This window comes from Oryctolagus cuniculus, chromosome 13 (genome assembly GCF_051225735.1).
Source record: "Oryctolagus cuniculus isolate XC-2025 breed Fujian yellow rabbit chromosome 13, ASM5122573v1, whole genome shotgun sequence".
NCBI lineage: Eukaryota > Metazoa > Chordata > Mammalia > Lagomorpha > Leporidae > Oryctolagus > Oryctolagus cuniculus.
In genome coordinates, this window is record NC_142879.1 from 60,283,927 (window position 1) to 60,310,501 (window position 26,575).

Genomic DNA, 26,575 nt, shown 5'->3' on the forward strand with positions numbered 1-26,575 from the left:
AAATGATTATCTCAATAGATGCAGAGAAAGCATTTGACAAAATACAACACCCTTTCATGATGAAAACTCTAAGAAAATTGGATTTAGAAGGAACATAACACAATTAAGGCAACTTATGACAAACCCACAGCCAGCATCCTATTGAATGGGGTAGAGCTGGAAGCATTCCCACTGAGATCCAGAGCCAGACAAGGATGCCCACTCTCACAATTGCTACTCAATATAGTCCTGGAAGTTTAGCCAAAGCCATTAGGCAAGAAAAAGAAATCAAAGGGATTCAAATCAGGAAAGAGGAAATCAAAATCTCCCTATTTGCAAGTGGCATTATTCTATATATAAAGGATCCAAAAGACTCCTCTAAGAGGCTAATAGAACTAATAAAAGAGTTTGGTAATGTGGCAGGATATATATAACCAATATGCAAAAAATCAACAGCCATTTTATACACAGATAATACCATGGCTGAGAAAGAGCTTCTAAGATCAATGCCATTCACAATAGCTGCAAAAAAAATTAAAAACCTTGGAATAAATTTATCAATGGACATCAAAGATTTCTATGATGAGAATTACAAAACATTAAAGAAAGAAATAGAAGAAGACACACAAAAAAGGGAAAAATCTTTTATGTTCATGAACGGGAAGACTCAATATCATCAAAATGTCCATGTTACCAAAATCAACTTACAGATTCAATGCAATATCACTCAAAATGACAAGGATATTCTCAGATACACAAAAAATTATGCTGAAATTCATATGGAAACACAGAAGACCCTGAATAGCTAAAGGGATCTTATACAGCAAAAACAAAGCTGGAGGCATCTCAATACCTGATTTCAAGACATACAATGGGGCACTTATAATCTAAATAGCCTGATACTGGCACAGAAACAAATGGATAGACCGATGGAACAGATTAGAAACTCCAGAAATCAATCCATTCTTCTACAGTCAACTTATCTTTGACAAAAGAGCTAAAATCAATCCCTGGAGCAAGTACAGTCTCTTCAACAAATGGTGCTGGGGAAACTGGATCTCCATGTGCAGAAGTATGAAGCAAGACTCCTACCACATACCTTACACATAAATCTGCTCAAAATGGATTAAAGATCTAAGTCTATGACCTGATACCATCAAATTATTAGAAAACATTGGGGAAACCCTACAAGACATTGGCATAGGAAAAGACGTCTTGGAAAAGACTTCAGAGGCAGATTCAATCAAAGCCAAAATTGATAAATAGGATTACATCAAACTGAGAAGCTTCTGCACTGGAAAAGAAATACTCAGGAAAGTGAAGAGGCAGCCAGGGGCCGGCCCTGTAGCATAGTGGTAAAGCTGCTGCCTGCAGTGCTGACATCCCATATGGGTGCCAGTTCGAGTCCTGGCTGTTCTACTTCCAATCCAGCCCTCTGCTACAGCCTGGGAAGGCAATAGTAGATGGCCCAAGCCCTTGGGCCCCTGTACCTGAATGGGAGACATGGGAGAAGCTCCTGGCTTTGGATTGGCACAGCTCCAGCGGTTGCAGCCAACTGGGGAATGAACCAGTGGAAGGAAGACCTCTCTCTCTCTGCCTCTCTTCTCTCTGTGTAACTCTAACTTTCTAATAAATAAAAAAATCTTTTAAAAAAGAGGCAATTAACAGAATGGGAGAAAATATTTGCAAGCTATTCAACCTATAAGTGATTAATAACCAGAACATATAAAGAGATCAAAAAACTCAACAACAACAAAACAATCCAATTCAGAAACAGGCAAAGTACTTAAACAGGTTTTTTCAAAATATATTTAATAGACATGTGAAAAAATGTTCAGAATCACTAGCCATCAGGGGAATGCAAATCAAAACCACAACAAGGTTTCACCCCAGCCCTGTTAGAATGGCCCTCATACAGAAATCAACAAAGAAATCTTGGAGAGGATGTGGGGAAAGAGGTACCCTAATCCACTGCTGGTGGGAATGTAAACTGGTACAGCCACTGTGGAAGACAGTATGGAGATAACTCAGAAATCTGAATATAGATTTATATGACCCAGCCATTCCACTTTGGGAATTTATCCACAGCAAGTGAAATCAGCATACGAGAGTTATCTCTACCCCCATGTTTATTGCAGCTCAATTCACAATAGCTAAGATATGGAATCAACACAACTGTCCATCACCTGAAGACTGGTTAAAGAAATTTGGGATATATACACCATGGTATATTATACCATGGTTAAAAAAATGAAATCCTGTCACTTGCAACAAAATGGATGAAACTGAAAAACAGCATACTTAGTGAAATAAGCCAGTCCCAAAAGGACAGATACTATATGTTCTCCCTGACCTGTGGTAATTAATATAGCACCTAAAATGTAATCTATGGAAGTAAAATCGACACTTTCAGATGCCATGACTTTCAACAGCACTTGTCTCAACGGTTGAGGAACAGTTTAATTTTTCATACTATTTGTTGAACTCTTTACTTAGTATGGAGTTAATCCTATGTATATAAAGTCAATTGAAAATAAGAAAGGGAATAGGAGAGGGAGGAGGAAGAAGGGTAGGAGTTCAGGTGGGAGGGCGGGTAGGGTGGGAAGAATCACTATGTTCCTAAAGTTGTATTTATGGAATGCAAGAGGTCTGTATACCTTAAATAAAAGTTTTCTGGGTAAAAAGAATCCTGAACAGAGGATTCAGAAAAGCAGATGTACTATAGAAAAGAGAATACTAATAGCTGCGTTTTGCAAAATAGGACCAAGGGAAATATGCCATGGAAATAATCTATGGAAGAAATGAAGGTTCCTGGCAGTGGAAATAAAGCAAAGATATTTTTGGGAAAAAACTTAACAAGTAAGAAGTAAAATTTGTCCTTCTAACATTGGGAATAAGGCAGGATAACCTCTCTAACTTGTCCAATCAACATTGTTCTAAACTCATTAACAGTTTAGTACATCAGGAAGCAAAACAGTCATGATGGTAGTAAAAGAGAAATTGAAATTGTTATTTTCTGTAGACTTCATGATTATGCATATACAATGCTCTATGGAATTTATGAAAATTCATCAGAACTGATAGAAATATTTAGTAAAGTCAGAGGCAGTAAGATTAAGACATAGTTATCAACTGTGCAACATATTCACAATGAACTACCAGAAAACAGAATGAAATTAAAACTAATTTCATTTATACTTGTATCAGAAAACATCAGATAAATCTGACAATGTATAAGATATCTACTTTGAAAACTGCAACACAGTGAGATCAACTAAATAAACTAAAATAAATGGAAAGATGTTTAATGGCCATGAATTAGTAAACAGCATGCCAATGTCCATTCTCCTACAAACTAATCCATAAATTCAGCTGTAATATCAAAATCAAATGGACAAGGTGATTCTAAAACAGAGGGAGAGATGCAAAGGCAAAAGAAAAGCAAAGAAACCTTCATAAAACAAAAGATTGAGGTGTATCTGATTTCAAGATTATTATAAAGCAATAAAAACATAATGAAAAATCAACTTAACGACAGACATGAAGAGGAATGGAAAAGAATAAATATCCAAAAATAAATTCACTCATATATGGCCAATAGATTTCAACACAGACAACATGGTAATTTAATTTGGAAATGGTAATTATTCCAACAAATGTTGGTGGGACAGCTGGATAGCCAACTGTCTAAAAAAGAATGGCTTTGACTTTAACAATACATCAGACACAAAATTAGCAGAAACTTGATCATAGACTTAAATGCAAATGCTAAAAAGATAGAATTCATAAGAGAATTCATATTTTTGCATAGGTAAATATTTCTTATGTCAAAAAACAGAAGTATAAAAAATAATATGCAGACTTCAAAATTAAAAAGTTTGCTCCTTGAATGATGTCATTAAGAAAATAAAAAGGCAACTTAGTTTGTAATATCTGACTCAGTTCTTATACTCAGAATATATTGAACAAATATAATTCAATAGAAAAAAGAAATACCAAATATGGCCCAGCTGTTATATTCCTGGGTAATTATTCTAAAAAAATGAAATCATAAGTTTATACAAAGACTTGCATATGAATGTTCATAGCAGCCAGATTAACAATAGCCAAAAAAGAGAAACAATCCAAATGTTCATCAATCAGAGAATGGATAAACCAAATGTTGTATGCTATTAAAAAGGAATACCACAAGCAATAAAATTTTGATACACATAAAAATATGTGTGATCATGAAAACATATTGCAAAAATGCAGGCATATACAAATAAATACATATATATGTATAGCAATGATTACATTTATACAAAGTACAAGAAGAGGCAAAATTAATCTCTGATGACAGAATTTAAAAAGTGTTTACTTTGTTGGGGATGCAAGAAAACTTTCTGGAATGAAGAAAATGTTAGACACGTTGTTAGATGTGGTGGGGGTTTTTGTGTGTATACAACTGCCAAAATTAACCACACTGAACACTTAACATTTGTGTATTTATTGTATATAAATTATATCAATCTAAAATTATGTTTTTAAAAGAATCAACTAGCTCTGAGGGCTTTTTTTTACATCAGACAGTTGTAAAAGTCTTCCTGATTGTCACTTCCTAGATTGAAAGCCCTTTATTGTTCACTTCCTTCCCAGTGGTTTTGTGTACTCTCTACTCTGTACCAAGGATCCCGGTGATATTTTGCACATCTAGCAGCCTCCTGTTTATGATAAGGCAAGGCTAACCTCAAGATAAACAAGATGTTATATTATGATTAAAAATACTACAGAGTTGATAACTACTTTTATTTATGGCAAATATGAGGGTCTTTCAAGATGCTAAATACATACTTACTCAACTCAAAAGACAAATGGTTGTGAGTATTTAGCCTAACACTTAACATACCCCTTCCGTATCAGAGTATCTGATTCAAATCCTGGCCTCTGACTGCAGTTTTCCACCAGTGCAGACCCTGGGAGACAGAGATGATGGCTTAGGGTACTAATTTCCTATCACCCATGTTGGACACCCACACTGAGTTTTTAGCTCCAGGCCTGGGCCCAGATGTACCTTGGCTGTTATAAGCATTTGGTGGTAAACCAGTGGATGGGAATTCCTTATGTATGTCTCTTTCTCTCTTTATGTGTTTCAAATACATAAAAAAAACTTAAGTCTAAAACCTGTCGGTGGGATTAGAATCCTGTGTCTACCACTGAGTAAGTGGGAAGACAGAAGTCCCTGACTCCATTTCCTTAATACAAGCATCCTCTTAGAGTTACTATGAGGATTAAATAATAAAGGTTATAAAACATTCTTTACACATGACAGACACTTAATAAGATTTAATATAAATATTAACTGTTGCTACTACTTAGATATTTGCAATTTTTCTTAGGCACAAATATCACATTGGAGACATTACTCTTAGAGGATATTTGGACAGATTTTTTTTTACCTTATCTCAAAAATATATATAGGAATTACAATGAAACACACAGTCCTCATTTCATTTTTGTCAATTTGAAACTATGGACTGCAGGAGTAAAAGATTAGAGTCAATTTAAATAATATTCCTAAAAGTTATTATTTAAGAGAAATGCATTCTTTATAAAACCTTTAAAACATCTGTTGAGTGCTTATTCTAATATGTTTTTCTGAAATCAAAATATCACATGAATTCAATACATATTGCCTATATGTATGAGTATAATGAAAGTGAGGTTTTGGAAAATCCTAGCTCCCAGTACAGGTTTAATCTTGTATTCAATATTCAACTCAAATCAGTTCTTCAGGAGGAGGACTGGTGGGGTGGAGGAGGAGGCCAACAGCAGCAGAAGCAAGGTGACTGTTCACCCCAGACCTTCCTGGAAGCTAAACCTCTTCTGCTCCCCTGCAAAATCACTGCAGCACTGGGTCATCCTATCAAGAGAGGCATCTAATCTTTCAGACGCTCGTCATAGAGTGACAGCACACACTCTAAGCTACTGGCCTAAATTATACACTTAAATTAGAGGACTCTGCCTTGGATTCCCCTTTTATTCATTTATCTGGCTTTAAAGAACTGTTAGATGATTTTGCAACCAGAGGGGAACAAAGTAAAACCAAATACCATGATCTTGATCTGGAGCTTCCAGGTTGTAACCATAGCCCAGCAGTGTGCGCACCGCCTCGCGGAGGCTGTCCTTGTTTGATTTCTTGGTTCGGTCATCTAGAAGAGTGTAAGGAACAAGGCGAGGGTTTCTTCTGTTCTTTACGTCCTACAGGAGAACAAAGGTGAGGAGTCACCAGAGTTAGCAGCTTTTGAAAACAAGGCAGCTACCAAATATTTTACCATTTAAAGTTTCTGAGGGTGAAAGCTGTCCCTTCCATTTTCTGTTTGTCTTCTCAGGCTACAGGAGAAGTTACCAAAACACTATCAATATAAAAATGCAATCAAATGAAGAAGTGCATCAGTTTACAGTATGAAAAGGAAAAGTGGAGGAGACAAAAACTAGCTTTAATGATATCTGTCTTCCACCTGCCATGGTCACAAGGCAATGAGCTGAGAGAACATGTACTTTCCTAGTAGAGTTCACTGACAAGTCTTTGCCAAATTAGTACTGGTCACCCCTCAGTGATTCTGAGTCAACAGAACGCACAAAGCTGTTTTCCCTTCTTCAGAGAAAACCCAGTGGATGGTCATTACTTGTCCCTCAAATAGCTTGGAAAATACACACTCTGTTGACTTCCTCAATCAGTGAACCCAAGGGATACCATGAATACTGAAATGACTACAAAATGCTTAATCGGTCTATTATAAAACAGGCTCCAATTCTAAATGGTGCTAAAATCTTGTTGACAAAGACAAAGGACCGGCTGACTTGCTGTCTTGGCAAACTGATCTTTACTTCTAGAGGAAGTAGCAAAGTTACCCCTTAGGGGACTGTAGAGAGGCAAAACTATGACAAGTCTTTAGGGTCCCACCACTTAGGAAATTAACTACTCCCTATTCATCACTGACATTGTCTTGCAGTGTTTCCAAAGTTTCCGTAATTCAAGAAGCATAATTCATCCTTCATACACCTCAACATCAAAGTATATTATGGGAGAGGGTGGTTTGCTGTGGCATGGCCTTCTCATTCCACCAAGGGTGGATATACCCACATTCTCTCAAGAAAAAGCAAAAGCGATGAGGTTGAATAGTAGTTGTTCTGGAAGACAACTACCTCCCCCACCCCCCAGCACATTTCCACTGAGCATCAATTCTTGAGTACATGAACACCTACTGGCATCTAAAGTCAAAATCATCTGGGTTGCTTATCCAGATACCACCATCCAAAGTCATCACAAAATAAACACACAGTGTAAACACAGAGCTCGCATTGCTAATACTGCTTCCAGACATATTACCCACTGGTCCCTCCCTTTCAACATAATAGCTGCCCTCAAATTTTTCCAATATGCAAATTATGAAGACTATCATGAATCCTACTCTGTAGAGATGGTGCCCTGAGTATCTGCTTGTTTTAAAGGAGCTCCCCAGGATTCTGTGCCCAAAGGGCATGGAAGATGAAACTCAAGCAAAATCTGGCTCTCAAGGGTTTTAGTTCCTAACTGTGATGTTAATAAGAGGAAGCTGAAAAACCAAAGACAACACTCTTTCAAATAACCCAGCAAACATGCTGTGTCGGTGGGAAGGTAGCAGAGGGTTGAGGAGGGACCTGGAAGAAGGAATGGAGAATGGCTCATATGAGAGCTTGTACTAGCTCTGGCAGAGCCTTGCATTGTTAGGCTGAGAAGGAAATACATGCCCAGGAAGGAGCTTCCTCCCAGAAGAGGCAGACATCAGGGAAATTCAGGTTTGTTTGACAAACACACATTATCTTCAAGTTAAGTGACTCCTTCAATAGAGAATTAAAGAACATCTTACCCCTCTCTAGGATAAAGTTCAGGTGAGCATACTCACATACCCACAGAGCTAAATCAGAGCTAGTGTTGACATTCTCATTGATCATATAGTTTATTCAACACAAAAATATCACAATATTTTATTAGATAATCAAGCCTATTCAAGTTTTTTTTTTTATTCTTTCAAATTATAAAAGTCCCTGAAGCTTTATTTGGAACCATAATCTAAGCTTATCAGAAATAACACATTTTATTCCTAAAAATCTTTCAAATAAAGGTAAACCACCAGCCGGTGCCGTGACTCAATAGGCTAATCCTCCGCCTATAGCGCCGGCACACTGGGTTCTAGTCCCGGTTGGGGTACCGAATTCTGTCCCGGTTGCCCCTCTTCCAGGCCAACTCTCTGCTGTGGCCTGGGAGTGCAGTGGAGGATGGCCCAAGTGCTTGGGCCCTGCACCCGCATGGGAGACCAGGAGAAGTACCTGGTTTCTGGCTTCGGATCAGCGCAGTGCACCGGCCACAGTGTGCCGGCTGCGGCAGCCATTGGAGGGTGAACCAATGGCAAAAGGAAGACATTTCTCTCTGTCTCTCTCTCTCACTATCCACTCTGTCAAAAAAAAAAAAAAAAAAAAAAAAAGAAAGAAAGAAAAAAGAAAAAGAAAAAAAAGGTAATCCACCAAGGGCAGACAAGAAAGGCAGAACTTTGCTCTGGTGTCAGAAGGCTTGATCCCACTGTTGATTCTGCCACCTACCATCTATGTGGCATGGGGAAAAATTGCTCTTGCTAAGTCTCTGTGTATGTGAATTGGGAATAAGAATCTTAGATCCTTCATGGAATTTTGACAATTACTGAAGGAGGTACAAACAAAACACAAAGTATGATGACCAGCATCTACCAGTATCAGCAAACTGTTATATAGTATTTGTTAGGTAACATGCACTGTTATGGTCTTTCACATATGTAAATGAAGTGAAGTAATTTGCTAACAAAGGAAACAATAACACAGAAAATTTACATAGAAGCATGGTCACCCTATGACTAGGCTAAAATCTGCTAAACTGCCTCAATCTGAGCTCAATGACTGGTAGCAACTCCAGTGAATGCCGCTGTGAGATCCATGGTCTCTGGTACAGAATTCTGCAATCCAGAAAATTCTGGAAAGTTGTTTTTTCTTAAATTTCCTAAAAACTCAGTCATGAAACTTTTTCTGAACTTATGCACGACTGAGTGAATAGTAATTTACAGTCTGCAGCCCTATCAAGGGTGTTATATAACAGGCAACCTGTCATCAAATCATGACAGGAAAACACACAATACTTGAATTCTGATTATCTATCTGTCTCCAAGGTTGAGAAAAAGAAATCATGGAACTATTTTGTTATTATATCTCAATATCCTCAAACAATCTCAGAGACAGAGATGCCAAAAAGCCACTACAGTGTCTACCATGCCAGCAACCCATTTGGGTACTGGTTTGGGGACCAGCTGCTCCACTTCCAATCCCATTCTATGCTAATCTTGGGAAAAGCAATGGAAAGTGTTCAGGCCCCTGATAACCAAGTGGGAGATCTAGATGAAGCTCCTGGCTCCTGGCTTCAGCCTGCTTCACCTTCGGCCATTGTGGCCATCTGGAGAGAGAACCAGCAGATGGAAGCGCTCTCTCTCTCTCTCTCTCTCTCTCTCTCTCTCTCTCTTTCTCTTTCTCTTTCTCTCTTTCTCTCTTTCTCTTTCTCTCTGTATGTGTATGTGTGTCTCCTTCTCTCTCTGTAATTCTGACTTTCAAATAATAAGTAAATCTTTTTAAAAAGCCACTGTAGTAATATGCACTGTGTATCTTTTATCCATCTTTCATGGTGAGATCAAGAGCTAGGGTCATCTAATTTCTAAGTGTAGCACTAAACAGGTGCTATAGAAGATAATATGTAAGGACATTAACATATCTAAATGATATGAGTATTAAAACAAACATTATTTCATCTCTCTTGATGCATCTTTCTCCAATTTCCACTTCAGTAAATCCCAGACTACTTGCTGAGATTCCCAGGTACCTGTTGGATGCCATACGTCCAGCCCTGCCGGATTCGATCTCGGGCCCACACATTGTGAGCATTTTCTGCCAGCTTGTCCACCATTGCTTCCTGAGATGGGGTAAGCTTTATAAAGCTCAAGTCCATTGGGGCAGGCTTGTAGCCACTTGTCAGCTGGTAACTACAAAGCAAAGAGATAAAAATTAGCCTCTGAATAAAAGTTCCTAGGACAGCTTTTTCATGGCACCACTTGAATCCAGTTGTTCCTAAACCATAGTGGTCACAGTGGTAAAAAACCAGGCAGCAGCTCTGGGTTATTTTCCTGTAGCTATTCAACAAGACCCATCTGGTCTTTATGCTCCCACACTTATGCCAAATGACAATTTACCTCTCTTTCAGGGATGAGATGGCCCTATTATGGTATGTTCCTAACAGCTGAGGCTTTGGTATGCTCTCAATCAAAATACAGGTTTTTCTATTAGATGTTATATATCTCTTTCTGTAAAGTCCTCATTTCCTCTCAATATTTAAAGTTTATATTAGGATCAGCGCGTGGCTCACTTGGTTAAACCTCCGCCTGCGGCGCCAGCATCCCATATGGGCAACGGGATCTAGTTCTGGTTGCTCCTCTTCCATTCCAGCTCTCAGCTATGGCCCGGGAGGGCAGTGGAGGATGGCCCAAGTGCTTGGGCACCTGCACCCACATGGGAGACCAGGAAGAAGCACCTGGCTCCTGGCTTTGGATCGGCACAGCTCCAGCCGTAGTGGCCATTTTGGGGGTGAACTAACGGAAGGAAGACCTTTCTCTCTGTCTCTCTCTCTCTCACTGCCTAACTCTACCTGTCAAATAAAAAAAAGTCAAAAAATAAATGTTATATTAATGGAATATTTCTTTGACTAATCAGTGTATCCTTTCAGATACTATCTGCTCTTTATTCTACAGGGAAATTTTAATGCATTTATAATTTATTTTTTTGTTTCTATTCACAGTTACATTATTTGAGAAGTCTCAAAATAAGATAGAAGCTAGGAAGAGAGGAAATGTCAGCCAAAATCTTAAGCATCACTACACCTCATTTCTCTGAAGTTCAAGGAAATTTTACAAGAGACAGGTATATTTTTTTACTCTCTTGGGAGAAATATAAAATTGAAAATATTAAATTTCAATATATAGTTGAAAATGTTAAACTTCCAACATGCATATGTATAGTACTGCCCTGTTCCATGTAGACACAAAACCAGCTGTCTCATTCTACCTGACTGCTGAGATCAATACAAAGCCTATTCCATTCTTCTGTCATTGTTTATCCCCAATAATCAATTATAGTTTGAGGTCTGGAACTGTTTTTGATTCAATTTTCTTACTGCTATTATATTTAAAACACTTCCTAGCAGACAGCAGTTATCTGATATGTAGATTTGAAAGAATTTAATTTACCACAGTAATAGAAATAAACATACATGTTCATTTCCAAGATTCTCCTTTCATGAAAATGCATCATAAAATAATGCTGAGGGGCCATTTTTTTGTTGTAGCAGGTTTAGCCACTGCTTGCAATGCCAGCATCCCATATCACAGTACCTGTTAGATTCTCAGCTGCTCCACTTTTGATCCAGCTTCCTACTTATGCATCTGGGAAAGCAAAAGATGATGGCCCCAGTACTTAGGCCTCTGCCACCCACATGGGAGGCCATAACGCAGCTCCTGAATTGTGATTTCAGACTGACCCAACCCCAGCTGTTGCATCCATTTAGAGAGTGAACCAGTGATGGAAGATCTCTCTCTCTGTCTGTCTTTCCATCTTTCTCTGTCACTAAACCCTAAAATAAGAATATCTTTAAAAATAAAACAATGCTATTTAAAAATTATCAAAGCATTCAAGAAAATGCTGTTTATAATAAAACTACAAATACTCTTTCTTAATGGTATTATGCTGGTCCATGTTTGGCATCATTACAAAAGAAGGTTCTTGAGAACAAGAGTTTTTCTACTTTGTCCACTGGGATCCTTAGCACCTAGAATAGTGCCTGGTACTACTGGTAGACAATCAACAAAAAGGTGTTAACTAAATTAATGTATGTAACACAGCAAGAAATATATTTTTAAGTTGAATAAAGTTAGTTTTGCCCCAATTACTCCTGTGTCATTAAAAACATATTTTATAAATTATCTATAGATTTTTAACAAAAACTGGATTAGGTAGATCTGGCAAACATGATAACTATGGCTATGTCTCTCAACTTACATTCACAAGCTAAATTTATGGACATGGAATTTTGTTCCATTTTAGAGCAGAACTCTGCATACATGAATAGTTAACAATATTCTTTCTTTTTAATTTGTATAGAGAAACCGCATGGGATTTTTTCAACCACTCATAGAAATCAATATATCTTTTAATGATTTTAATGTTATACATATAATTGTCTCTGTGAACTACAGTCACAGCCATATTTACATTTTCTCATTTGAAAATATTTTCTTCAAGAAAGAGTTTCCAATACACTTAAATATACTGACAATTGATCAAGCTAGCACAAATTTCCAAGTGTAACACTCTTTGCTAGCGGCAGCTTTAGGAGCTGTGATGGAGCCAAGTCTTTAGCACTTCCCCAGCTCCTCTCTTCACTTTCCCTGATACACAGCCACCCAGCACATGATAGGACACAACCCTCTTCATGTACTTTCCATAGCATTGATCTCACCTAGCTGTCACAGGGAACACACAGAAGAAAAAGGTGCAGTATTAATCAACACAGCATTGTGCAGAGCCAATGCTACCTTAATGCGGAATACAAGCAATCCCAAAGGCAAAAATCCTTTCAGAGACTGGTTTTGATGGTAGCCCTGCCAGCAAGACCTCACGAACTGAGAAGGGGTTTTTGAAAGGAGAAGGGTGAGTGGAGGTCCTTCCAAATCCGAAAATACAAACAAGTCCTACTAATGTGTGAACTGAAAGCGACAAAAGCATTTCTCTTTACTTTCTAAGTTTCCTTTTTCCTATGCAGATTGCTTTTAGAGTTGCTTTAATCTGTAATCACAATACAAACTCAAGGTGATGCATTTACAGCTGCTCATCTGAAGCAGCACAATAATTAGTTCCTACTCATTTTCAGATGCAGACTAGAATTTATTTCACTGCTTTTCTGTATAATTCTGTGAAGGAAAGGATTTGCATCTTAAGGGGTTCTACCAGCTAAAATCCTATCCAAATTAAAGTTGCTAACTCCCATTTCACCTGAATCTCATTTACAGCTCATTGCACTTCAAGTCATCTCATACAGTAAAAAATATACAAAATCTTTGAAATTCACAAAGTATAACCAATTGTGTTCAGTGAAACTGATGACATAATGAATGCCTCACTAGTGTGAATTAATGGTATCGACAACAATTTATAAAAATGTTTCTGCTTGTGGTTCATCTTGACAAACTAAGAATCTAATCATTACATGAAAATGAATTAGATTATTGATTGGTTCCAAGATGCTGGAATAGGGAGGGAGCTCACTGATAGTCCAAGAAAAGATAGTTTAATATAAATGGAGATAGTGTAGTCTCAGGGAAGAGTTAGGGAAAAAACGGCAGAAGAAACTCTTCCAGAATTAGAGGAACATGGTGGATCTATGTGGAGGACACAGACTCATATGGCTCCTGAGCCCAGCTGCCGAGAGCCTCCACATGAGCGCTGGAAAAAGAGGTGAGGCGAAACCATACTAGCCTGAGGCACTGGCGGGGAAGTGGCAGGAAGAGCCTAGAGGGGACAAGGCTTGAAGCCCCACGGGGGAAAGTACACCAGCCTAACTAGAAGAGAGAAATAAAAAAATAAAAGGGACGGTACTGACAAGATTCTCTCTCCATACTAACCTTATAAGGCATGTAAGACAATAGAGCAGGTGCCATTTTGACTATACGTAACAGCTGTGCCAGCTCCAGGCTGCACCTGCCCTCAACCAAGCAAAAAAACCTGACTCTGGTGGGGAGTAATAACAGGAGACTAAGACCTAGTGAATGTATGGAGCATATGAACCGAGACTGTTGAAAAACAAAACAAAACTGAGGGTGTGTGGGAGAACTCATGGTGTGGCTGAGACATGTGTAGTCCCAGTGGGAGATGCCACAAGCTCAGGTTGCCTTGGATACCCCAGGAGAGACACTGCAGGGCAATCTGCCTTACACTGAGGTCTGCACAGATCCTTCGTATGATCCTTGGGAACAGAGCAAATATTTTACCCACTGGGGTTAGTGCTCAGACACTGATCGCCATCGGGAAAAAGAGCTCAGTTGAGTGGAATTACTTCCCTTCTGAATAAAAAAAAAAAAAAAAAAGAAGATTTACCATGCCAAACCTGGGTGTGTCACCTTTGGAACACCCTTAACCCTGAAGAACTGAACAGAACTCTCTGGCCAAACCCACCACAAGCCTCTAGGGATTCACGAAGCACACAGTACACTTAATCTAGAGTCATAGTATAATGAGAAAAGCCACCACAGTAAAAAAAAAAAAGAAGAAAACAAAGAATATCGCCACAATGCCAAAAAGCAAACACAAAAACTGAGGAAACAAGAACAAGGAAGACATCATGATGCTCCCAAAAGAACATGACACTCCAACACAAGATTATGAAGATGATGAGACAGCAGAAATGCAAGAAACAGACTCAAAAAATTTATGATATGAATATTTAGAAGTAATCAAAACAAATGCACAAACTACTGAAATGCACGCAAGACAAGACAGAAAATCTCTATTGTGAAAATGAAATCTTAAGGAGGAATCAAAATGAAATGTGGAATTTAGTAGAACATGAAATTGAGATATTAAAGAGAAATCAAAATGGAATGAAGAAATCAATAGAACAAATAAAAAACACATGAGAGCCTTAAACACAGAATCAGTGAGTCAGAAGAGAGAATATCGGACTTAGAAGACAGAGCACAGGAAAGTACACAGTCAAACCAAAGAAAAGAAGAGGAAATTAGAAATCAAAAAAAAAACATTGTTGGGAATCTATAGGATACTATTAAAAAACCCAACATTTGGGTTCTAGGAGTTCCTGAAAGAATGGAGAAAGAGAAAGGATTAGAAGGTCTTTTTAGTGAGATACTAGCAGAGAATATCCCGGGTCTGAAGAAAGAGACATCCAAGTACAAGAAGCACATAGAACTCCCAATAAATATGACCAGAAGAGAGCCTCGTCACGACACATTGTAATCAAATTCACCACAGTGAAACATAAAGAAAAGATCCTAAAATGTGCAAGAGAGAAATGTCAGATTACTCTCACAGGATCTCCAATTAGACTCACAGCAGACTTCTCATCAGACACCCTACAGGCTAGGAGGGAATGGCGAGTTAGAGCCCAAGTACTAAGAGAAAAAAACTGCCAGCACAAAATATTATATCCTGCAAATCTCTCATTAGTGAATGAAGGTGACATAAAGACCTTTCACAGCAAACAGAAATTGAAAGAATTTGTCACCACTAATCCAGCTCTGCAAAATATGACTAAAGATGTGTTACACACAGAAACAAGGCAATCAATATGAAAGAAGGTAAAGAAAGAAAATCTCTCAGTAAAAATTCACAGGAAGTTCAAAGCATATATTATAAATATCTTTGGAAAGTTGGCAGGGCAAAGTCACTACTTATCAATAGTCACATTAAATGCAAATGGCCTCAACTCTCCAGTTAAAAGACACAGACTGACTGAATGGATTAAAAAACAAAACCCATCTATTTGCTGCCTACAAGAAACATATCTTACATACAAAGATGCATGCAGATTGAAAGTGAAAGGTTGTAAAGGATATTCCATACCAACAGAAACCAAATAAGAGCTGGTGTAGCCATCTTAATATCAGACAAAATAAACTTTAACACAAAAACTGTTAAGAGATACAAAGAGGGGCACTATATAATGATTAAGGGATCAATTCAACAAGAAGATGTAACTATTATAAATGTATATGCACCTAATTACAGGGCACCAGTTTATTTAAAAGATATGTTAAACGACTTAAAGGGAGACTTAGACTCCAAAACAATAGTATTGGGGGACTTTGATACTCCACTTTCAGCGATGGACAGATCAACTAGACAGAAGATCAACAAGGAAACAGCAGATTTAATCGACACTATAGACCAAATGGATCTAACAAATATCTAAAGAACTTTTCATCCTACACTTAAAGAATAATCATTCTTCTCAGCAGTACATGGAATCTTCTCTAGGATTGACCACATACGAGGCCATAAAGCATGTCTCAGCAAATTCAAAAGAATCGAAATCATGCCATGCATCTTCTCAGACCACAATGGAATGAAGCTGGAAATTAGTAACTAAGGAATTCCTAGAGTATATGCAAACACATGGAGATTGAACAACATACTCCTAAATGAACACTGGATCATAGAAGAAATCAAAAGAGAAATCAAAAACTTTCTGGAAGTAAATGAGGATAACACAACATATCAAAACCTATGGGACACAGCAAAAGCAGTGGTGACAGGAAAGTTTATAGCAATAGGTGCCTACATCAAGAAATTGGAAAGGCACCAAATAGATGAGCTATCAATGCATCTCAAGGATTTAGAAAAACTGCAGCAAACCAAACCCAAAACTAGTAGGAGAAGAGAAATAATTAAAATCAGAGAAGAAATCAACAGAATTAAATAAAAAAAATTATAAAAGATCAACAAAACGAAGAGCTGTTTTTTTTTTGAAAAAATAATCAAAATTTAACACACCATTGGCCCAACTAACTAAAAAAGGAGAGAGAAGACCCAAATCAATAAACTCAGAGATGAAAAAGGGAAAATAGCAACAGACACCACAAAAATAAAAAACGTCATCAGAAATTACTACAAAGAGATGTATGACAGCAAACTGGGAAATCTATCAGAAACAGATAGATTCCTGGACACATACAACCTACCGAAATTGAATGATGAAGACATAGAAAAGCTAAAAAGACCCATAACTGAGACAGAAATTGAATCAGTAATAAAGGCCCTCCCAATAAAGAAAAACCCAGGACCAGATGGATTCACTGCTGAATTTACCAGACATTTAAAGAAGAACTAACTCCAATTCTCAAACTATTCAGAACAATTGAAAGAGAAAAAATCCTCCCAAATTCTTACTATGAAGCCAGCATCACCTTAATTCCTAAACCTGAAAAAGATGTAGCATTGAAAGAGAATTACAGACCAATTTCCGTGATGAACATAGACACAAAAATCCTTAAGACAATTCTGCCCAATGAAATACAACAACACATCAGAAAGATCATCCACCCAGAGCAAGTGGGATTTATCCCTGGTATGCAGGGATGGGTCAACATTTGCAAATCAATCAATGTGATACACCACATTAACAAACTGCAAAAGAAAAACCATGATTATCTCAATAGATGCAGAGAAAGCACTTGATGAAATACAACACACTTTCATGATGAAAACTCTAAGCAAACTGGGTATGGAAGGAACATTCCTCAATACAATCAAAACAATTTATGAAAAACATATGGCCAGCATCCTATTGAATGGGGAAAAATGGGAAGCATTTCTACTGAGATCTGGTACCAGACAGGGATGCCCACTCTCACCACTGCTATTCAATAGTTCTGGAAGTTTTAGCCAGAGCTATTAGGCAAGAAAAAGAAATTAAAGGGATACAAATTGGGAAGGAAGAAGTCAAACTATCGTTCTTTGCAGACGACATGATTCTTTATTTAGGGGATCCAAAGAACTATACTAAGAGACTATTAGAACTCATAAAAGAGTTTGGCAAAGTAGCAAGATATAAAATTAATGCACAAAAATCAACAGCCTTTGTATACACAGGCAATGAGAAAGAACTTCTAAGATCAATCCCATTCACAATAGCCACAAACTCAATCAAATACCTTGGATCAAACTTAACCAAGCATGTCAAAGATCTCTACGATGAGAATTACAAAATCTTATAGAAAGAAACAAGAGGATACCAAAAAATGGAGAAATCTTCCATGCTCATGGATTGGAAGAATCAATATCATCAAAATGTCCATTCTCACAAAAGCAATTTATAGATTCAGTGCGATAACAATCAGAATACCAAAGACATTCTTCTCAAATCTGTAAAATAGTGCTTCTATTCATATGGAGGCACAGGAGACCTTGAATAGCTAAAGCCATCTTGTACAACAAAAACAAAGCTGGAGGCATCACAATACCAGATTTCAGGACATACTACAGGGCAGTTGTTATCAAAACAGCATGGTACTGGTACAGAAACAGATGGAAATACCAATGGAACAGAATAGAAACACCAGAAATAAATCCAAACCTCTACAGCCGTCTTATATTTGATCAAGGATCTAAAACCAATTCCTGGAGCAAGGACAGTCTATTCAATAAATGGTGCTGGGAAAACTGGATTTCCACATGCAGAAGCATGAAGCAAGACCTCTAGCTTACACCTTACACAAAAATCCACTCAACATGTATTATTGATCTAAATCTATGATCCGACACCATCAGATTATTACAGAACATTAGAGAAACCCTGTAAGATACTGGCACAGGCAGACTTCTTGGAAAAGACCCCAGAGGCACAGGCAGTCAAAGCCAAAATTAACAATTGGAATTACACCAAATTAAGAAGTTTCTGTACTGCAAAAGAAACAGTCAGGAAAGTGAAGAGGCAACCAACAGAATGGGAAAATACATTTGCAACCTATGCAATCAATAAAGGATTAATAACCAGAATCTACAAAGAAATCAAGAAACTCCTCCACAACAAAACAAACAACCCACTCAAGAGATCGGCCAAGGACCTCAATAGACATTTTTCAAAAGAGGAAATCAAAATGGCCAACAGACACATAAAAAAATGTTCAGCATCACTAGCAATCAGGGAAATGCAAATCAAAACCACAATGAGGTTTCACCTCACCTCGGTTAGAATGGCTTACGTATAGAAATCTACCAACAACAGATGCTATCAAAGATGTGGGGAAAAAGGCCCACTAACCCACTGTTGGTGGGAATGCAAACTGGTAAAGCCACTAAGGAAGACAGTTTGGAGATGCCTCAGAAAGCTGAATATAACCCAACCATAGAACCCAGCTATCCTACTCCTTGGAATTTACCCAGAGGAAATTAAATTGGCAAATAAAAGAGCTGTCTGCACCTCAATGTTTATTGCAGCTCAATTCACAATAGCTAACACATGGAATCAACCTAAATGCCCATCAACAGAAGACTAGAGAAAGAAATTATGGGATATGTACTCCATAGAATACTATACATCAGTAAAAAAAAAATGAAGTCTGGTGATTTGCAACAAAATGGAGGAATCTGGAAAACATCATTCTGAGTGAAATAAGCCAGTCCCAAAGGGACAAATATTATATGTTCTCCCTGATCGGTGACAACTAACTGAGTACCTAAAAGGAAACCTGTTGAATTAACAGTATAACTAATACTCAAAAGTCAATTATATTTTGTGTTTTTTTGTGTGTGTGTGCAAACTGTTGAAATATTTATTTAGTATACACTAAATTGATCTTCTGTATATAAAGATAATTGAAAATGAATCTTGATATGAATGGGATGAGAGAGGGAGTTGTAGATGGGATGGCTGTGGGTGGGAGGGAGGTTATGGTGGGAAAAGCTGCTATAATTCAAAAGTTGTACTTTGGAAATTTATATTTATTAAATAAAATTTGAAAAAAGAAAATGAATTATTTTTTTAAATAAATGAATTTATCAAGGGAAATTATATTCATTTCACACCACAAATACAATTTAATAAGGTGCCAAAAGGTCAAATGACTACTAAGATAAATCATCATTTTGTTTTGTTTGAAAAAAAAAAAGAACAAAGCATTTTAAATAAAAGTGATTGATGTGGATCCTGCAAACGAAATGGTTTCAATAAAGTTTCAGAACGATTTATAGAAATTTAAAGGAAAAAAAAGGAGAGATTTAAATAGTGGTTCTTGGATGGTAAAATTTTAGGAGCCGGCATTGTGACATACTGTGTTAAGTTGCTGCCTGAATCACCAGCATCCTATACGGGCACTGGTTGAAATCCCAGCTGCTCCACTTCCAATCAAACTCCCAGCTAATGCTTTTGGGAAAGCCGTAGAAGATGGTCCAAGTACTCAGGCCCCTACCACTCATATGGGAGACCCAGAAGAAGTTCCTGGCTCCTATCTTAGGCCTAGGTCATCCCTGGCCATTGAAGACATTTGGGGATTAAATTAGCAGATGGAGGACACCTCTCTCTCTCTCTCTCTCTCTGTAACTCTGCCTTTCAAATAAATAATTTTTTTTAAAAAAAGTAAAATTTCACAGCTCAAAACACAGAGAGCAGTGACATGATTGATATTCCTGTATCAAAAGATGAATAGCTTATATTAAAATGTTTATGCATATGTAGAATGCAATAACATGCTATCTTCTTCAACTTCCTGTGATTATTCGGACAGACAATAGATCTCAATCTTTGTTTCTCCTCAAACATATTTGTTTAGTATGTGTAGCTTTTATTTTCCTTGCTTTAATATTAAATGTCTCTATGCCAATCATCCTATAGAATTAATTTATTATAATACATATGGAATTAAACATATACATTCAATCTTCACCTTCCAATTATCAAAATTCTAATACAAATAATTTTTTAAAGAGTAGTAAGTTACCTAAACAGGTTGGACTTTAGTTTTCCTAGAGTAAAAAGTTTGTAAAATATATCTGGAAAAAGAACAACAACAAATAAAACAATAAAATCTGGCAAAGTGTCAGTTCGATTTGCATCAAATTACCCAAGATGTAAACAAAAAAATGAGAGTGCTTGGCTCCACTAATGCATTGTCATGTTGAGAAGAAATTCAGTTCTCTGCTTCATTCCCATCTGTCCCACATTTTTTCCTAAGCAGGTATTCTAAAGAAGCCTTTAAAACAAAGTGCTCAGTGTAATCTCACTAGAGGTGCAATTAAAGTGATGCAACAAAAACGTGGTGGAATACCAACAACATGAACTCGTAAGCCTTTTCCCTTTTCCCAACCGTGCTCACCTCCCCAACTTACTTGTTTAGCATGAATCAAGTTAAATGAAGCTTAGAAGGCATTATGTTGTGAAATATGTATGGTAAACATGAGAAGATTATGTCCAAGTTCTGTGGATGTTGGCTGTATATTTCAAAATCAAATCAGCCCTTCAAGTACCTTGGAACAAATGGGAACATCTCAGATGACTGCACACCACAGATATTAAGAACAAGTTTTGCTGGAAGCATATCTACTAGAAATGAATACTGGGCTGACAGTTTCACAGAAAATATTCAAAAACCATTCTCCAGAAAACAAATACAGAGGAATTAATTTTGACATAAAAATTAGAGAAGGAAAAAACAAGAGATCTATTTCTTTAGCTGTTTCACTTCTTTTTATTTATTTTTAAATGAACAGCTAGTATGACAATGTGCCCTGTTCCCTGCCCCTGTTTATTTTTATTTCAAGGCCTCTCCCCAGACCTCGGTGTCTTTGAAACAATACTATGAGGTTCTCACTACCCACAAGAGAGGGTCATTTCAAGAGAGAAGCCTCTCAAAAAGTAATTCCTCAATTTGGATTTTAAAATTACCTTTGGAAATTCAGTGCAGAGACAGCAGTCTTTGAGAAGGGCTTTGTGGTATTAAAAGGTCTATTTCTGAATACAGCAAGGCCTTACCTCTTGGGATGGGAAGGAAGAACAGATAAATTAGCCAGGGTCTCCAGTGGGCTGTAATCCCTAAGATTCCAAAAGGAACATTCTTAGGCACCCATCATTCCCTAAAGAGGCCAGGGTGAGACACCAAGAAGAGCCACGACTCGGAGAGATGAGGAGAGCACCTAACATGTGGACCCATTACCAAAGAGCAGTGTGACAGCACGCATCCTATAAGATGCCCACAGAGATGAATGCAGACAACTCCATAAACATTAGCAAAATCCAACAAGAATAACCAAGGATCAAAAGCTACCACCCTATCAAGTGAATCCCAAAACAGCGGCAGTAGTGAAAATCAGAGCCGTAGAAACCTTGAACTCCAATTTACCAATAAACACTCATTAACAATACTGTGCTCTTTGCTGCTTGCTTCTTCATCTGAGAAGAGGGACAGAAGGAGGAACTGCAAGAAAGAACAAAACTATGATGAACCATACGTTCTACACTTGATCTTAGCTAAAAGGCTGAGAAGTGATAAATCATACATTCTACAAAAATCCTCAACAATTTTTAGTGAAATGATCTGTGTTACATATTAGATGACACAAATACACAAATGCCTATTTTAAACAGGTAATATAGCACTTCAGTCTAATTAATACACTGAACTTTACTGATTATCAACAGGTGTTTTAAAAGTATGCCTAAGAGATAGTAGTAGAAATATTTCAACTTATGACAAAATTACTGTGCTGTCATGTTGCTCCTTCGTAGATCAGAGCTCCAATACTCTAGGTAGAAACATGTATGTTTCAGGCCGGTGTTGTGGCTCACTTGGTTAATCCTCCGCCTGTGGCGCTGGCATCCCATATGGGCGCTGGGTTCTAGTCCTGGTTGCTCCTCTTCCAGTCCAGCTCTCTGCTGTGGCCCGGGAAGGCAGTGAAGGATGGCCCAAGTGCTTGGGCCCCTGCATCCGCATGGGAGACCAGGAGGAAGCACCTGGCTCCTGGCTTTGGATCAGCGTAGCTCCGGCCATAGTGGCCATTTAAGGGGTGAACCAACGTAAGGAACACCTTTCTCTCTGTCTCTCTCTCTCTCACTAACTCTATCTGTCAAATAAATAAATAAATTAAATTAAAATATGCTATATTTCTAAAAGTTAGAAAAAGCAACTCAAATGCATGCAAATAAAAATATAAAATCAATTAAATCAATTTTAAAAATTTAATTTTAAAAAAGGCACAAATGTACCAAAAACAACTTTGGTATTCAGAAATGATTTATTTGTAGTAAAGGCAACTAAGCGAATCAAACTTGGAGGTAAACCTGGTAAAAATAGTAGAAGATAAACAGTGGGCTGGCAGTTGTTACCAAGCTTTTAAACAAAAAATAACTTTCATGTAAATAAAAACATTTGCTAAGGTCATTTTTTAAAAAAATGAGACATAATTTCTAATCTGACCTCTACCACATGGATCAGCTTATCTAAATACTGTAGCCTATGCATCCATAAACTAGCTCAGAAGGACACACCTTTAAAAGATCCAAGAGATCACATCTGTGTCTTGCTCTATTCTAATCCAGTTCATATTAAGCTGCTTGGAAGGTAGAATTTGACACCAAGACAAGGATCATATGAATCTTGCTCTTTGGTCATCACCTCACCCCCTCACAGTTTGTCTCTTCTGATTTCTTCCCTACAGTCCAGAAACATGCCCATGTGCCTCCTAGGCTTTATGAAAAAAAAAACAAAACAAAACAAAAAAAAACTTCTTTTGATACCATTCCACTCTGAAACTACTCTTCACGGAATCTCTCTAGGCTACTGACAATATGTCTTCCATCTTCTCTTTCCAATCTTCATTTCAGTCAACAACAATTTCTCTGCTATTATTATGGTACTTCTGGCCTCTGCAAAATTATCGGAACTTAGGAATGCTCTGGAATTGCCCGGTATTCTCTTCCTCCATTCCAACCCACTTCTCAGAGGGAAGTATCATCTTGAATTTGAAGGTGCTTATTCCTACCATTTTTTATACTTTTTTTTTTTAGCTGATTTTGATACTATTGCTACACATATTAGGCTTCAAAACTAAATGCAGGGACCAGCACTGTGGCAGAGCGGATAAAGCCGCCTCCTGCAGTGCTGGCATCCCATATGGGCACCAGTTCAACTCCTAGCTGCGCCTCTTCTGATCCAGCTCTCTGCTATGGCCTGGGAAAGCAGAAGATGGCCCAAGTCCTTGGACCCCTGCACCTATGTGGGAGACCTGGAAGAAGCTCCTGGCTCCTGGCTTTGGATCGGCGCAGTTTCAGCAGTTGTGGCCAATTGGGGAGTAAACCAGCCGATGGAAGACCTCTCTCTCTCTCTGCCTCTCCTCTCTCTGTGTAACTCTGACTTTCAATTAAGTAAATAAATCTTAAAAAAAAAAAAAAAAAAAAAAAAACAACAACTAAATGCAAAGCTGCATTTCATGTTTCTAAGTTTTGAACAATTTACTTAGTACTTATCTTTTGATAATGTGCTTTTCATTTTTAATTTCTTTTTTTATCAAAGTAATGCATTTGTCCTGTGGATACATATTCAAGCATTAATTTGCTTTACTTTAGAAAAAATATTTTTATATTCTTAAGCTGATAGATTTTTAAGTTGTTTCAGATTTACTGTTTTTGCTATCCATGCTGCCATGTATATTCTTATCAAGTTTGTACATGTATGCAGAAGTTCCTCTAAGGTTTATATCTGGATAAAGAATAACTGGGTCATCTTCGACTTTATAAGATTAGGTGTAGGGGCTGGTGCTGTGGTGTAGCAGGCAAAGCCATGGCCTGCAGTGCCGGTATCCCATATGGGTGCTGGTTCGATTCCCAGCTACTCCACTTCCAATCCAGCTCTCTGCTATGCCTTGGAAAAGAAGCTGAAGATAGTCCAAGTTCTTGGGCCCCTGCACCAGTATGGGAGACCCAGAAGAAGCTCCAGGCTCCTGGTTTTGGATTGGCGCAGCTCCAGCCTTAGCAGCCATTTGAAGAGGGAACCAGAGGAAGAAAGACCTTTCTCATTCTCTTTCTCTCTCTCTCTGCCTCTCTCTGCCTCTGCCTCTCTGTAACTCTGCATTTAAAATAAAATAAATCTTAAAAAAAAGATTTAGCACCAAAATAATTACACTAGTTTAAAATCCCGTAAGTCTTTGATTTTTGCCAATCAGATGGGTATGAAATGTTCTTGTGATTATACTGGTATGTCCTTTATTATTAACAAGTTCATCACTTCTCAGCCTTTTGGCTAAGATCAAGTGTATTATTAACAAGTTCAAGGGTCTTTCCTATATTTCTAGATCTGCATGCTTTCTTTGAATTATCTGTTCTAATCTTCTGGTCATTTTCCTATTTGGACATTGTTTTATTAATTTTTAGGTGATCTTGATATTGTTCTGCAAGTCTTTTTACTTACAGTATCTTTGGAAGCACAGGTTTGTTTCAACTTAATCACATTTATTAAACTTTTGTTTTTTTAACATTACTTATGAAGCATTTATCATGCGCTTGGTGTTTCAGAAACTGGGGGCATTGTGGTAAACACAGCCCTGAACATTTATTTAGTGTGCTTTTCACTTAAGGGATATGGAAAACAAACTAATAACATTAGCTGAAGAAGTAAAATTTAAAAACATAAAGAAGGGTAACAGGAATGGCCAATGCTTCATAGATAGAATATTTAGCAAAGACCTCTTTACAGAGGTTATGTTTGAGAAAAGACCTAACTAAAGCAAAGTTTTGTGCTTTCTCTGACTAAAAAAAAAAAATCCATCCCTACTGCAGGGTCATAAACATAATGACAGTCTATCTTGTGGTCTTTAAAATGCTTGTGTGTGTATGTATGTGTATGTGTATGCAATAAATCTTGAATAAATTTTTGAATATTTGTATACAGTATAGCAAAGACATCTAACTTTATTTCCATTTTTCTAATCAATTATCCAAGTACACTGATTGAACAGTTTCACTTATCTATAATAGGACCTTTGTCATACATGCATGTATATATTTTGGATTTCTCCTTATGTCAATTTATCACAAATTTATATCACCTTGTGGAAAAAGTCTTTTTCTACCCTCAAATTTATCTTTTATGTCAATCAATGTTGTCATTTATAATTCATTAATTTTATTATTAGGCTATTTCAACTTAATCCATTTTCCCCATTGAAGAATATTCATCCCACTCCTTATAATATTCCCCTCATGCTTATGCTATTATAAATAATGTTGCAATAAACAGTAGTTTTCATGTTTGGATAGTGAAAGCTGGCTTACCAATTGAGTTTCAAGGCAGATAAATTCAACAAATTTAACAAGCTAAATTGTAACTTAAGGTTTCAATGAGATATATACATACATACACATATACTCACAAACACAGAGTACATAATGAAATAATCCACTAAACACATTACCTTTTAAAGGTAATATAAAATCAATATTATCATTTTATTATCCCTCTAACTGAAAGAATAACAAATGCAATTATTAGCTTATTGGTGTTCATTTTGTTTTGCTTTTGAGGTTTTGATATTTTAGCCTTAACATGCCTTTTTTGTTATATCTTCCAAAAACTCAAGAGAGTAAATGATTTTAATGAGAGGCTAAGGAATTCTTTTGCAAATTTAGTGACTTTCAATATTTATGTTTTCCAAAAAATTGGATACTATGATTGACTTGTCAACTGACAGATCATATAATATTTTTCATGTTAAACCACCATGACTTTTAGCTCTCTGAACTGAATGGTTGTTTTAATAACAAAAATCAATTATATAAACAAAAAATGTAACTAATTCTACAAACTCTCTTTCCTCTTTCTATCGTAAATAACATTTATACATGAGTAAGTTTTCACAAATGGGAAAGGAAGAGCTGAATCCTTCTTATCAAGTTTATTTGAAAGAGCTACAGAGAAAGGGAGACAGAGAGAGAGGTCTTTCATCCGCTCAT

The 26,575-nt window shown here is 37.2% G+C and overlaps 1 protein-coding gene across 8 annotated transcripts in view; it reads right to left on the reverse strand.

Moving 5' to 3' along the window:
• Nucleotides 1-26,575, reverse strand: part of RYR2 (ryanodine receptor 2) — a 772,754-nt gene that overhangs the window by 260,658 nt on the left and 485,521 nt on the right. For all 8 annotated transcript variants that reach the window (NM_001082757.1, XM_089311247.1, XM_089311246.1 and 5 more), the window contains 2 exon segments: nt 6,072-6,219; nt 9,899-10,058. In NM_001082757.1, coding sequence (NP_001076226.1) covers nt 6,072-6,219; nt 9,899-10,058 — 308 coding nt within the window.